Below are 14,469 nucleotides of genomic sequence, written 5' to 3'. Positions count from 1 at the left end.
ATTGCAGGGCATGATTTCACTAAGGGAATAAATGGAAGTATCTTTTTATGAAAGAGTCAAATATGTAATTTCCATACTCTCAATCAAGCTGTATTAGCTTAAACAAGTTACCATGGATCAGGTGAAACCCCGTAAGTCCATGTCACTTCCCTTGTAATAAAAGACAACCAGCCCCCTCTAAGCTAAGGGGATTAGCATTACCTCACCTTTGCTGCAGACGAAAGCAAGCACACAGACTCACCAGAGTTCAGCTGACTTGCTGTAACTTGCTGGCCTGCAGCAGCAAGCAAGGCTCTAAGCCATAGCTACACTAATTCAAAACAACAAACAACATTACTACTTTATGGTCTTGAAAACAAAAATTGCAGATCAAATGAAGCCATATAAAATTTTTAATGTAGTTCTAATGAAATGATTGCTGGGAGCCATAGCCTCTGCAAATTCTGAGGACTATACAAGTTCAGAAAAAGTTTATTACAATGTTTACAGATTTTAGTTTTGGAACAGTATATTGGCATTTTTGCCAACTATTTTATGGTTTTATTAGTTTATAAGATGTCAAAAGGCAAAAAATGCCTTCATGTTTCTCATCCAGCATCCAGAGAACACATGGGCACTTCACACACAGTATTACAGATAGTGTCTAACAATTAATATAAGAAGTTATCTGCTGGGTATCACACTGCAGTATCCAATAATAGTAATAATAATAATAAGAGTATTTTTCCTGAAAAGAAATCTAGTTTTCATGTCAATGGCTTTTTAAAAACTGAATTCCATATTTAAGAAGTCCAGACAGAAACAGCTCCCAATCCTTAAACACCAGCAAACATTTAAAAAGAAATAAAAAATTGCTTTTAAGAAATGAGTACACCCTAAAGCTGATTAAATCACTGTTTCTTTGCAAATATTCTAGCTCACCAGGCTGTTCTCCTTCCATGCTTCTGGGAATTTTGGTCTTTGCTTCTCTCTAGACACCAAGACTTGCATATCTTCAAAAGTGGGATGGTTTCCGACTTCAGTCTGGAAAGCCATCTGGTACTCTGGCACAGATTCCCCTGTTAGCAAAAGAAAGAAAGGGGGAGAAAAATCAATCAGATTAAAAGGCAAAGCAAAGGCTTTCAGGTGATGAAAGGTATCATCAGAATTGCTGTCTATCGAGACGTTCCCCACTTTCTCCACAAAAAATTCTGAATTAACTGCAAATGAATTATGTGCTGTTCAGCAACCTTTCCAAGGATAACATCCTCAAACTTTGTTGGCTGAGTGGCACATTCAGAATGTCTTGGAGCCTGAGGATTACACCACTGACTGATTATATTCATGTACTTATTTGTGAGGAAGCCCAGCAAGATCACAAGCCTCTGCACATAAAATGCATCTGTTTGACTACAGAAAGAATGCTGCATTTTAGATTCATTCTATATGGTCTTGCTTGGAAAGAAGATGGTGGGTGTGGCACAACCTCGTGTTAAATCTTAAAAGTCTACTTCCTTTTGTTTTGTGTTACAGGTTTGGAAGATTTCCCTGCATTTTCAATGTCACTATCATAAATAAAAGTACAACTGACTAAAGGCTACATTAAATCACACTGTTTTTCCATACATTCTTTCATGGGAAAACTCTAAAAAACACTTTTATCGGTTCTAACAACTGGAAGTACTGCCTTTTCCACCAGATTAACTCCAAATGTATTTAAGCTCTGGACAATAATAATAATGCTCAAATTGCCCTTACCATGAGGCCTGCAAACTGCTTAAACAGGTAATTCCAAGTCTCCCAGCAGGAACTGTGCCTCACCCTCAAACACACTGCGCTGCCAACCACCCCTGCGAACACTAGATGGCACCGACTTAATGGCAGAAGCAACTGAGAAAACTAATTCCCCTCTTCCACTTCCAAAAGCTCTGGCTAAGGAGTAGCTTTGGTTGCTGGTACTGCTTTCTACCTATTACGCTTTTCCCAGTTCTTTTGGTTACCTGGGAAGAGGTCTGTACATCTCATGAAGATCTCCCAGTAGATAAGGCCTAGCGCGTACATATCCACTTGTTTCAAAGCGGATTCACAGTCCCTCAAGTTCACTGCTCCTTCAAGCACTTCTGGGGCCATGTAGCGGATCGTACCGACCTGTGAAAGCATAAAATCAAAGCTTCACATCAGGAAGTAATTTCCAAATTCAATTTATTGTGGAGATTTATTTTTTAATACCCTATCTTGTTTGGTGTTTTCTATAGTTATGGAAAATGCAGTTCTTTTCTAATCAATGTCCTCAGCTTCTAGACTCTTACCAGCAGCCTAGTCATAACAAAACCCTTGCCCTACTTTGTCACTTCTTTGTATGTACCAGAACAAAATAACTTTGTCCTTTATTTAATGTTCTCAGAAATGTTTTTTCCCCCCTGGAATTACTCTGTTAAACATCAAGGTATGTATCATAATGGAAGAGGGTGCTACTGAAGAGGAAACTTGTTCTCTTTTTCCTGAACTGTCACCAAGGCAGCCTACATCTTCCATAGTCAAAGGTTATTAACAGCCTTGAGAGATTCTATTAATTTTCACTGGGACAGATGTTAGATAGATTAGAGCACTCACTCATCAGTACTATCCAAGACTGTTTTGTCACAGGACTGCTCCCTACAGCTCCATTTTAACAGCACTTTCCCTGTTTCTTTGTTCAGTAAGGGGAGATCTAAAAAGAGCACATGTGAACTATATACTATCAATTTAGCACCTGCTTTCTAAGGGAAGGTGATTAGCACTGCAAAACATACTCTTTGAATGAAATGTAAAGGTTTTCTGTAAAAGCACAGACAAATTTACTGAACCATTAGGGACTTTCATTGTGTTTAAAATAGCCTCACTGTATTTCCATAGCCTGTATTGGATGTCAAGTATATTTATATTATACAAAAAGAAAATAACAACAAAAAACTCCCCCACTCTCTGAGTCACAGCATCATAAAAAGGAAAGCTTAAGAAATCAGTTTCTTCTTTTTGCCTAGAATCCATTATAACCCACTCCTAACAGATGTTTTCCCAATCTGTTCCTTAAATTCATAAAATGATGCAAATTCTATACAGCCTTCCTTAGCAGTCCATTCCAGACCCTGGCTGCCTTCCACAGATTAGAAAGGTTTCTTGGTAACTAACCTGAATTTTCCCTCCTGCAATAGTCCCATTATCTCTTGTCCTGAATGCAAACAGTTTATTCCTTTCCCTTTGTAGCAGCTGTTTACATACTTGAAGACCCGTCTCTGTCTTCCCTAAACAACCTTCATTCTTTTATTTTTTCCCATAAGGTACTCTTTCAAGCACCCCCTTGTTTTTCTGACCCTGTTCTTTTCAATTGGTCCATGTCTTTCTACATGTGCTCACTCTAACACAGATGTATCCATTTAAAGTCCAGAAAATTGCAGATGACACCCAGAGAAATCGTTGTAGGATGCAGAATGTGGTATGTCACCTTTTTGCAAAAATTAACACCAAAACCACCAAAGGATGTTTGGTCTTCAGTTAACCCTTGCAGTACAAGACTGAAGGGACCTGTACCACATCACTGCAAAGAACATGGCAACCAAACCAGACCTTATGTCTTCTTGTATCTCACACAGAAACTTCAGTCTCCAGGGCTGCCAACCTATTGCCTTTCAAAATGCTACGTTTGTCTGAGTGTTTTGAGAATAAAACCAGTTTCTTCCTATGGAGGTTTCAGTTACTTCTCACCTACACTGCAGCAACTCCCTCTTACAGAAACTGTACCACCTGAACATTCACCTTGTAGCAACAGAAATAACTCTTTCTCAGTGTTACTTCCATACCAATTTGCTCTTTTATGCACCGGTTTATCTTCATTTATACTTACCTCACTAATGGCTGCATTATCTTCCTCACCTGGTCGTACTAATCTGTTTCCAGTTAACTTCATTGAGAGTCCAAAATCACTAATTACACATGTTCCATCATTCTTTACCAGGACATTGCGGCTGTTCAAGTCACGATGGGATATCGCAGGTTTGTAATGGTCTATTTGGACAAATGAAAGTGCTCATTACTATTTGAGCAATTCTACTGTTTGGCAAAATGAGAGAACCAGATTATGTCTGCTCACCTATTATAAACTGAGAATCAACCTATCTTTTAGAAAGCTAACATTTTGGCTTCTTTACAATGAGCTCCGGAGTATGCGATCCCTAGAAAACCGACTGGCATTCAGAGTTTCACCATACCTACATAATGTATTAGGCTACTGCTAGATACAGTTCTACTGTTTGCCAATGATTTTCTTTCCAGGGGATATTTCAGCATTATTTTGGCAGTAGAGACACTGTGTACTTAAGCACAGACCTGCTGCCACAGCCCTAAAAGCCATTTCAAATACTCTCTCTCATATCCACACTCCTGTGTCAAACAGGGCACCAACTATTTACATTATGATGGGAATTGGCACTGGCACCTATTCAGAAGACATGTAGACAAAATTATTTCTGAACAGAGTCTGAACATGTTCACCTTGCATGGGATCTGATCTTTTCAAAAGAATAATCTCAGTTCCTAGTTTATATGCAGTTTATTTTGTTAGTACAGCAGCTAGCACTATAGAACCCATTTTACTGTGGAATTCATTCTACTCCATGAATTCCTCCCTAGCATTCACAGACTATGGCTGTCTCTTCTTTCTGATGGAAGGCTTACACATTTTTTGGCTGCTAATGGACACACGTGTCTGCACATTTTGAAATGATGAATTTAAGATGATAGCTGCAGTTTCAATGTCACACAGGAATACTGATTTAGGTATTTTCAGGCTTGCACTTCTAGCAGCATCTTCAGTTGTCATTCTTTGCTAGAGCTGATGCTTAACATTTGAGATATATAGTTTGGAATTTTAATCAAACCACTAGCACCTTAATGTAGATTCAATGAAACTAGCCTTTTATTTACTGCCAAAAAGCTTCATTGCCAGGCCATATTCTGCAGCCTGATAGATCACAGATCTCAGAATCTCTGCTTTATAATCATAACACTTCAGCTGCTGAAATGTTGGCTGAAGTATGCAAGCAGATACAAAGATACAAATCAATACACTGTCACATCCAGTACTCTAATAAAAGACCAGAAGTCCAGCATATCGTTTGTACACAGCAAAAGCTAGGGCCAAACCCTTAGACAGTAATCAAGACATGATAAGTAAAACTTCAGTGGAGTCAGAAAATATAATTATTTCTCCTTGTGTATACAGTTCACATACAAACTAAAAATTGCTTTGGTGATCTGTGTCTGAACTGCAAAAACAAACGCAACACCCCATCTGTTTGCCCTCTGCTAGACAGCCAGCCAGTGCTTCAGGTCTTCAGTAATCTGTTGCCATGATACAGCAGCACTGCACAGCTCTGCCTCCTCCTCTTGCCTCTCTCTGGGGCTCTCCTAGCTCTCTCACTCCTGTTTTCATAGGAGCATCACAGACAGAGCCCACGACGTGGGGTTGTTCAGAAGGAAAGAACATAGCAGAAGTTCTGAGCAGTCCCTACTGGTATTCATCATTTCCTACTCTCTGTACTGTCACAGAGAAAAAAACAAAGGCAGGAATCTACTACCCGACAGAAATAAGAGTACCTTGAAGATCTTGGAATCCCCTCCTGGCCTTACCTCCTCGAGGCAGCTCCGTGTGCAGGTATGCCAGGCCCCTAGTTATGGAGTGTGCCAAGCGACAAGAGCTCACCCAGTCACTCGTGTGGAGACTCAGATATTTGCACAGAGAACCCTAAAAAAAACCAACCAAAAACAGAACAATAAACATGGATTAAGATCATTGTCCACTTGAATAACTTAAAATCTTTAGGAAAGTCAGTTTTATCCATTGCTCCTGAATGGTATAAACCTGCAACTGCTTCTGTGTTTACTCACATATCCTAAAACCTGTGACTGGACCAAAGTTGCACTAATTTCTAGTGCTGCCATTTGGTTTATCTAAAGTGGAATAGAAATTTTATCACAAAATAACAGGGATTGCCTTAGAAATAATTAATTATAAAAATCTTGTTGCAGAACAGAAGAAAGGTAAGTGAAGACATAACAGCCTGGGTTATGTGGGCTTTAGACCCACATACATATGTGGGCACTTACAGAATACTCAACATATCTCACTGGCTCAGCTATAATCTATTTATGTATCAAAACAAAAAAAACCCTAAGGTAACTCAGAATAGGAGTGACTTCACATGCACTCGAAGAAACATGAAAAAAAGAACATCATGTTCCCCTCTTCTTGAAAGAGAAGTTACATGTGTAAAATGGGGGATTTTCTAGTAGTTTGTCGTGAAATCTCCAAGAAAACCAGAAGGAAGGGTGTGAATTAGAATACTGAGATATTCTAGAAACTGAGACCACAATCCAAAACAAGAGCCAGACCCTGCAAACTACAACAACTTTGAGCAGTTCTTATGCACAGTCCCCAGTGACAATATACTCAGTTTAAATAAACTAAATCCTTATTCATGAAGAACAAGTCATCCAGTTATCTCTGCATATTTATTAGGATATTTTTATAACTACAAACTACCCTGATTTTGCTTATTTAAATCTGTAATCTCAAAGATGCATCAATGTGTCACGTCACAGCTGCAACTAAATACATGTTATTGCAAAATTAGTTTTTTAACATTTGGTTCATAAAAATTTGGTATGTGGCATTTCAATCTGTCTGGAGTCAACATCCAGGTAGGTAATGCATGCACAGTTCAGATGGAGACACACAGACACCAGAATTTAAAGTGACCGAAATATTAGACATTTTTTTAATCCAGTGCTAAAGTAAAACCAAATTGTTGACACTCCTTAATAGAATCACAAGAGTCTTACACCTTTTCAGACTTAGTCTGTGCAGAACAAGGAAGCCTTAAATCGATGACCTCCCCGGTGACAACACAGACCAAATGTCACTCATACCAGTTTACACAAGTATATATGTATATTTTTTTTAAATATATGAAATTCAAATAGATTCTGTAACACATAAAAAACCTATGAATCCACCTAGAAATGAGTTAAAAGAACTTCTCATTTTTTCTTACTGTTTAAAGCTTTTTAAGAAATACAAGCACTCTGATTAGCCTCCAACTGTCAGCAACTTGGGTGCAGTAACAGACTTTCTTGGCTCAGCAGGTTGAGGTTCCAGCCCATTCTAAGAGAGGCCGCAGGATTGTTGTCATGGTGTGACTGAGAAATACTCACTACATAAAGATCTCAAACCAGCTTCAAGATCTTTCTGCTGCAGCGCCTGTTAGCCACCAGATAATTTTTAAGCTAGCTGAGGGCTGTGATTTTACACTTTTAGTTCAGTTCAATATAAATGACAATCAGGAAAATTTTAGTCAAGATTTATAGAGAGATATATTTGTAATTGTCAGTCATGAGTTACATGTTAAAATGGGGACGTTTGTTCTGATTCTAACTACTGATAGAATCGATGCTTTTAACACTCCAAAGATTCTATTTGTGTTTTACAACAATTTTTCCGTTGTTCTAAAAGGACATCAGTGTCTGACTACCGGGGCAATAATTCTGTGGCTATTACCTATCTCCTACTATGTCATCCCTCTCAGCTTTCTTATTCACCTCCCACACGTCAGAGTACCACCAGAACAGCCTGTTGATTGATAAATACACCTATGTTTCCTTACTTGCTTGCCTGCTTCCTTTGGTCTGAAGGCATGTTTGGATAATGATGCAATCTGGGTCAAACCTTATCTGTCTTGCTTTCACCAAGGCACCATCAAGAACAATTTTCTGTGTGAAAATGTTCTGGTTTGTGTGTTCTTATTTCCAAGAAGGGAAGTATTTTGATGGGGAATGATGTTTTGGGTGGGGAATATTTCACCTGCACATCTTGTATAGGTTAGTCCTTTTTGAAATCAGATTTATGGTTCCAGTTTGAATGCTGCAATTCCCTTTTAGTGAGGCTGCCACAGCAGGCTTCCTTCTCTGCTGTTAACTCCACATACAGCAGAACATCTGCTCCTGAATTAAGGATCACACTGTGCATTAATTACACCTGCTGTGCACTTTTTCCAATGACTTCCAAACAACCAGTGGATTGATTTTAGGCTAATCTTGCTGTTCTTAATACCATATTGAGAAAAAATCTGATAACATGATGTCATAAGCCTCATCTGTGCATTTAATCAGATCCTGTTCATATAAGCAATGAGACATTATTTTCAACCAAAGTACATTTCACCTAAAAATCCTTTCATTCAAGAAACAGCAAAACCAGATTACCTGTGAAGACAGTTATGCTATACCCTCACAGGAACAGAATATTCACTTGATTTCACTAAACTCAATTACTTGAAAATTAGCCTGTTCTGCCAGAGCTGATGTGCTTTGCCACCGTCCATCTGGTATGGGCAAAACTGACCTTTCTTATGGTCATTTCTAGTCTCTGCAATCTCCTTAGATGCCTGTCTCTTACAAGCTGACATGATCAAGTGTGTCCTCACTTAAAAGTTTCAGTTAAGATACTCTTTATATGTTTGTGCTATGCTGCCTTAAATTTGTATATAATATATATATGTGTGTGTGTGTAAATACATACCCATATTTAGGTATGTACCTAAAAACCCCTAAGACAGGCCATCATTACTGGTACTTATCACTGTTCTGCTCCTTCTTGCTACTCAAGTAGGCAGCTTTTGTCCTACTGTTGCCATAACAGAGCAGGCTTCAGCCATCACCTTTACACCCTGGAGGAAATACAATAGGACTTGGCTTACTTGAGAGCAAAAAGCTCATTAAAAAAATGGTTTACTGAATAACTACAGTTCTTTCCCATACAAAGGCAAAAAAGCCCAAGATAAATTGCGAAAGGTAATTTTTTTTGCATTTTCATATACATAACCCCCATATACATTACATTTGATGATTTATACTGTGTGTTTTCAAAATATTTTTGTTTCTCTGTGTACACACACACACAGAGCATTAGGAACTCAATGAATTCAAGGGATGTAAGCATTCAGTTAGCTAAGGAGATTTGAAGATATGGTTCTGGAAAGTAAGGCTGCCTTCTTAGGACTACCTCATCAGTACATGGTACAGAAAAATAAATACAGTATGTCACAGAAAGCTGTACAACAGATAACAGAATAAAAAGGCAACACGATTTATGGTACCACAGACTAGTTTGACAAAAATACTGGATCTATTACATTTCACTGTAAAAAAATCCACTATTTGCAGCTACTGAAGTCATTAACTACCATAAGAGAGATAGAATGTCTTAATACTAAAAAGTTTTAAATTTATAAAATTATTTTTAAGTAAAAACAACTCTCCAAATTCTGTTCTTGAGTAAGGACGGAACTGACTAAAAATACCTGCACCATAACCAAGACCAAATACTACAGCTAAGAATTTGTAAGACTACGTTTGGTAGCACTAACTGAGAAATCTTAAAGACTATTACAGTAAACCACATTAAGGTTCATTAAAATTGTAATTTATATGGATTATTTTTACATTACTGAGCAAGAAAGAGCAATGAAAAGCACTGACAAAAACTTAAGTACATCCTTTTTATGTGGCTATTCTTAGGATTCTAAACCAAGCCAATTGATTCCTTCGAAGCACTTACATTGGGGTAATATTCCATCACCAATAAATATTCCATCCGGCCGTCGGCAGTGAATCTCTCATCCCCCACAATGAAGCGGGCGATGTTATCGTGTTCCATCAGTGGAATCCTGTAAATGTTCCTCTCATTGACAAAATTCTGACGATTAGCAAAAGAAAATACTTTCACGGCAACCGGACGTTCATCTAGGGAACCTTTATACACTGCTCCATATCGTCCCCGGCCAATCAGCTGCAAAAAAAATGTCAATAATCAGTTCACTAAATAAGAGATGAAGACAAAACCCAAGTTTTCACTCCACAAAAATTGTATGCCGACTTTTATACTGACTTGCGCTATAAAAGTAGTGAAGATGGTAAATACTTTGCAGTGAAAACCAGAATTAGAATGCTGTCATAAAAGCTATTTTGGAGCTGGAAAACTCAGCACAGGCCAGTGTGGGTCTTACTAAATTGATCTATAGTCTGAATAGCCAGTAAATATATAATAAATAATCTATTCAGCAATTTTATATACAGAATCAATAAAATACATGTCTATTGTGATGTTAATTCTTTTATTAAACTCTTGCCTACTAAACGTTTATAGCTTTTATGTGATCAATTTTATTTCACTCCAGAGATCACAGACATCAAGGTAAACATTTTAGGTTTAGGACAGTTTATAAGCTGTGCTTTTTAGGTTAGTAATAACAAAATACACATTTATAGTGCAAAATAGATACCAAAAGAGGTAAACAGGTTTTAACAGAAGGGAACAATTTATTCCTGGCTACCTGTGAATCTTTATTCTAGCCCCCACTATGCTAGACAGTCTTCACAGAATGGCCTTTCCCATCTCCATGGCAACTGAAGAAGAAAGATGCAATCTCTGCCCTAAACCAAAATGCAGCACCACCTTCAGGAAAAGTCCTAATTTCTAAAGCTCAAAAGATTTTAACTACTTAAGAATTTAAGCACCTATTGAATTAAAATATTTTTCAGGAATACCTATACATGGAACTGTAAGGATTTCATGAACCATCTTTCTACTTTCTAAATTTAAATACTTTTTAAATACTTCTTACAAATGAAGCAGGAATGGAAAACAGAACAGATAACAAAAGTAATGTTTCTAAAAATGATAAAACTGTCTGATAGGAAAGTTTTCAACATGAAAGTATTATTTAAGGGAGAGACTTTTCGTTTCTCAGTCCTTTCATGTCAGTGGATTGCAAAGCAGCAGCAAGTCACTTCCAGGTACAAACCTGGAACATGTTCTACCCACAGAGAGTCAAAAGGCAAGCACAGATTAAGACATTTGTCCTGCAACACCCTATGACTGGGGGTGAGGAGTCAGCTCCTTCAGATACAAGAAACAGGACAGAAGACCCCACAGCAGATCTCTCTACCAATGCAGTCATTGCTTTCTCCAAGAGACTGCATATCAGTACAAGTACTCTCATGTGGGGCTTTGCACACTTCTACAAACACACATTGTTAAACTCCTGTAAACTCTGCCTCAAACACTTTTTTGATGGCAGAAGGCACTGAAGCTTCTTTGCTGATTAGTCTGTTGTCACCATTAGCACAGCCCACACTGCATGTCTGCATCTCTAGGTGTGGTTTCTACCGGGAAAAAGAAGAAAGTACCACTCTCTGCATCTCAGCCATTCTACTCATTTATTTCTGGCTAAGAGTTTTTTAAAATTCCATATGTTCTATCAAGCATTCCAACTGGAAGCACAGCATTTTGCAGTTTTGTGATGATACATCTAACACCAAGCTGAGTAGAGAGTTCTGGTTGGCCTCTAGTTGCCATGGAGATAGATCATACCCCACAGTGAAGAATGACTATACATAAATGCACCACTACTGAAATATACTGCCCTATCTACAGTACATTTGATATTCCAATAATGTTACTAAAGAATTCCAAATGACTACAGTTTGATACTGTACTCAGAGCAAGTGGTGTCAAGCAAAAAGATGGATCTTCTGATGCAAGGCTGAAATACAGCACATTCCAATTACCTCCCAGTGTTTCTCTTTTGTTCTTGAGGCAGAACATGTTCTAGCTAATTCCAACAATATTACTAACAAAATCAGACAAAATAATAAAACTGCAGGAACCCTTTTTTTCTTTTTATTTCTTCTTTAAACTGTGAAGAAAACATTACAGGAGCACTGATACATTCATTTCTGTAACCATACCTGGAAGATGATATGACCACAAGTGTTATATTGAAAAAAAACGAAGATTAAAAACTGAGTTGAACATTTACCTCCAACAACTTTAGATTATCCAGATCCAATGAGGGCTCTGATGCTGCTGCCTCCATCATGTTCATACTGTGCAAACCTTGTTTACGATCTCCTGGGGAAGAGGGTGAGAAGCAAATCAGATAGTTTCCTTTTTGACATGCTCCAAATGAAAATAATACAACTTACCTGGGACTTGGCAGAAATACATATTGCAGGCAAGGACATAACAAGTACTACATATACTACAGATATCTGCTAAAGTCACTGGCAATAACTATAAAGCATGTTCACCACCTCACTTAAGCTGTGTTGAGCAGATGATTTGTGGAAGAAAAATGAGTCCCAAAATGCCAGCTTGGACAAATCATAAATCCCTCTGAACTGTTATGAAAAGGATATCACCCACCATAAAGTGTCAGAGAGGAGAAAGGGGAGCATTATGTACAAGCATATAATAGGGACTGGGAGAACAGATGACAAGTATAACTTTGAGAAATAGCCAAAAGAACAACTGAAAAACACAAAATCAAAAAGACTGTCAATCCCTACCTGCAAGCATCCTGTATCCAAAGAACAGAGCAACAATCAAAACAGCCAGTACAGACACAGATGCCAGGGCAATAACAATAGTCTCATCTCGATGAAAAGAATGAGAAGAATCTGAAAGCAAACAAGATGAGGACTCTTTAATTGTAAATTCAAAAGAATCAACACTATAAACATGTAATTGTTATTACAACAGTGAGGGGGAAAAATGTACACTGTAAGACAATGCACTAAACTGTTTTTCCTCTCAAAATCTAGGGATGGCAAAAGAGCTGATAAAACACAGCTGAGCACATTTATCAACAGCTTTTCCCAGTCTCCCCTTGCCCTGTACAGAGAGGCACCGACAGCAGAAAGTGAATTTTGATCTGGCAAAGTTCAGCCCAGCCATACAAGGCCAAGTTGATGCAGTCCTGCTCTGCTATCTGTGCCTTAGTCCAGTTTCCTGTATGAATCAAGTTTGTAACCTTTACAAGGCTTTTTAATTGTTTTTCCCAGGATGAAAAACTTAACAGAGTTTGCTAATTGTGCTGCAAATGTGATGAATGCTGAATGTTTTGCATTCAAATATATACAACATACATAAGTCCACTTATGCAAATATTTCAAAATACGTTGGGGTTTTGATTTATGTCAGTGCTCAGCTAATTTTTGGCATAATTCTCACTCCTTAATTCACAAAAAGACAGAGGTATCTCCACTGACTATAGCAGAGTATTAGAAAACCTGAAAAAATAAAACACTCAACAAAATTAAATAATTATTTTTTATTGAGTCTTTTTTGAAATAGCATTTGATTTGTTGTCAAAATGTATTTTGCTTTTTCAGGTTTGGGGTTTTTTGGGTTTGTGGTTTTTTTCCTCTCAGTGGGGAAAAAAGATTTCATAAAAAGATTTGTTAGCATCTTGAACAGTGAGCTTAATGCTTCCCCATGTCAGACCCCAGTCTGGCTTTTTGCAGACACACAAAAATCCAGCCCCTTTAATATAACAATTTATTAGTGCAGATACTCTTCTGATGTTAGAATCACTGGAATGTGGCCCTACAAGACCTCATTTACTTTGGCTTCAAAGCCAAGTTTGGGAACTATGTTTAAACTTGTCTTATATATTGCAAAAAGTACTCCTTAAAAGACTGTAATGAGACCTAACTATGCTAAAACCACAAAATACAAAATGCACTCAAGACTTAAACATTGGATAAATTTTTAGGTGAGACTGAAATACAATTTATCCCAGTCTACACTAGCTGAATAAACTGACAACTTCCCTTTTCTTGTATTGCATTTAAAAGAAATTAAACATGATTCACTTATTCAAACGCCCAGTGTTGACAGACACAAGAGAACTAGATAAGAAGAGAAAGCAAATTTAAAAGAAAACAACTTCCATTCTTACATAACCATAATGCCAAGGGAAAATAATAAAAAGCTGGTAAAACAGAATATCAGAGAGATTTTCAGCTGTGACAGAAGTATGTGAAAAATCACCTATCAAAAACAACATGCAGCTCATATCTGATACACCATCTAAATAAAAGGAGCTTGTGATAATCACAACACCATCAAATTTAAATTTGTTCTGTCAAAAGAAATACCATCACTACTGGTTTTGGTTCACTAAGAAAGTAAGTTATTGCCACAGTGCACTGTAATGTGGAACAAGAGCTCTGACTTCCACTGCGAGGAGACTAAAAGATTCACATTACAACTGTCACCTAAATTATGAATTCAAAGCATACACATACATATATATTAAAAATCACAACATCATAAAGGAAACTGTTGCATCATACAAAGCTTTATGAAACATTACACAAATATAAGAAGCTGAGTAACTGCTAGCAGGGAAATGGTAATTTTGACTTTCCTATTTTTATGAATGGAATTTACATGTTATTGGGTTATCTTTTAAAATATATATTAAATGTGGCAGGTTTTGCATCAGTTCAAGACAGTGCCTAGTGTGTACTAAGAAGATGCAGGTTGTGAGAGACTGACCTTTTTGCTATAATCTCAGCTGTATTTCCTTTGACCACACAACTAGAGCA

At 37.5% G+C, this 14,469-nt stretch overlaps 1 protein-coding gene across 3 annotated transcripts in view; it reads right to left on the bottom strand.

The window, feature by feature from the left end:
* BMPR2 (bone morphogenetic protein receptor type 2) overlaps positions 1 to 14,469 on the bottom strand; it is a 107,432-nt gene that overhangs the window by 14,388 nt on the left and 78,575 nt on the right. For all 3 annotated transcript variants that reach the window (XM_064660556.1, XM_064660557.1, XM_064660558.1), the window contains exons 4-10: positions 12,424 to 12,534; positions 11,895 to 11,986; positions 9,632 to 9,862; positions 5,647 to 5,761; positions 3,863 to 4,023; positions 1,980 to 2,127; positions 922 to 1,058 (exon numbers count right to left, since the gene is read on the bottom strand). In XM_064660556.1, coding sequence (XP_064516626.1) covers positions 922 to 1,058; positions 1,980 to 2,127; positions 3,863 to 4,023; positions 5,647 to 5,761; positions 9,632 to 9,862; positions 11,895 to 11,986; positions 12,424 to 12,534 — 995 coding nt within the window. The remainder of the gene's footprint in view (positions 1 to 921; positions 1,059 to 1,979; positions 2,128 to 3,862; positions 4,024 to 5,646; positions 5,762 to 9,631; positions 9,863 to 11,894; positions 11,987 to 12,423; positions 12,535 to 14,469) is intronic.

Source organism: Pseudopipra pipra, chromosome 7, assembly GCF_036250125.1.
Source record: "Pseudopipra pipra isolate bDixPip1 chromosome 7, bDixPip1.hap1, whole genome shotgun sequence".
NCBI classification, from domain to species: Eukaryota; Metazoa; Chordata; class Aves; order Passeriformes; family Pipridae; genus Pseudopipra; species Pseudopipra pipra.
This window is presented reverse-complemented; position numbering and strand designations above follow the sequence as displayed.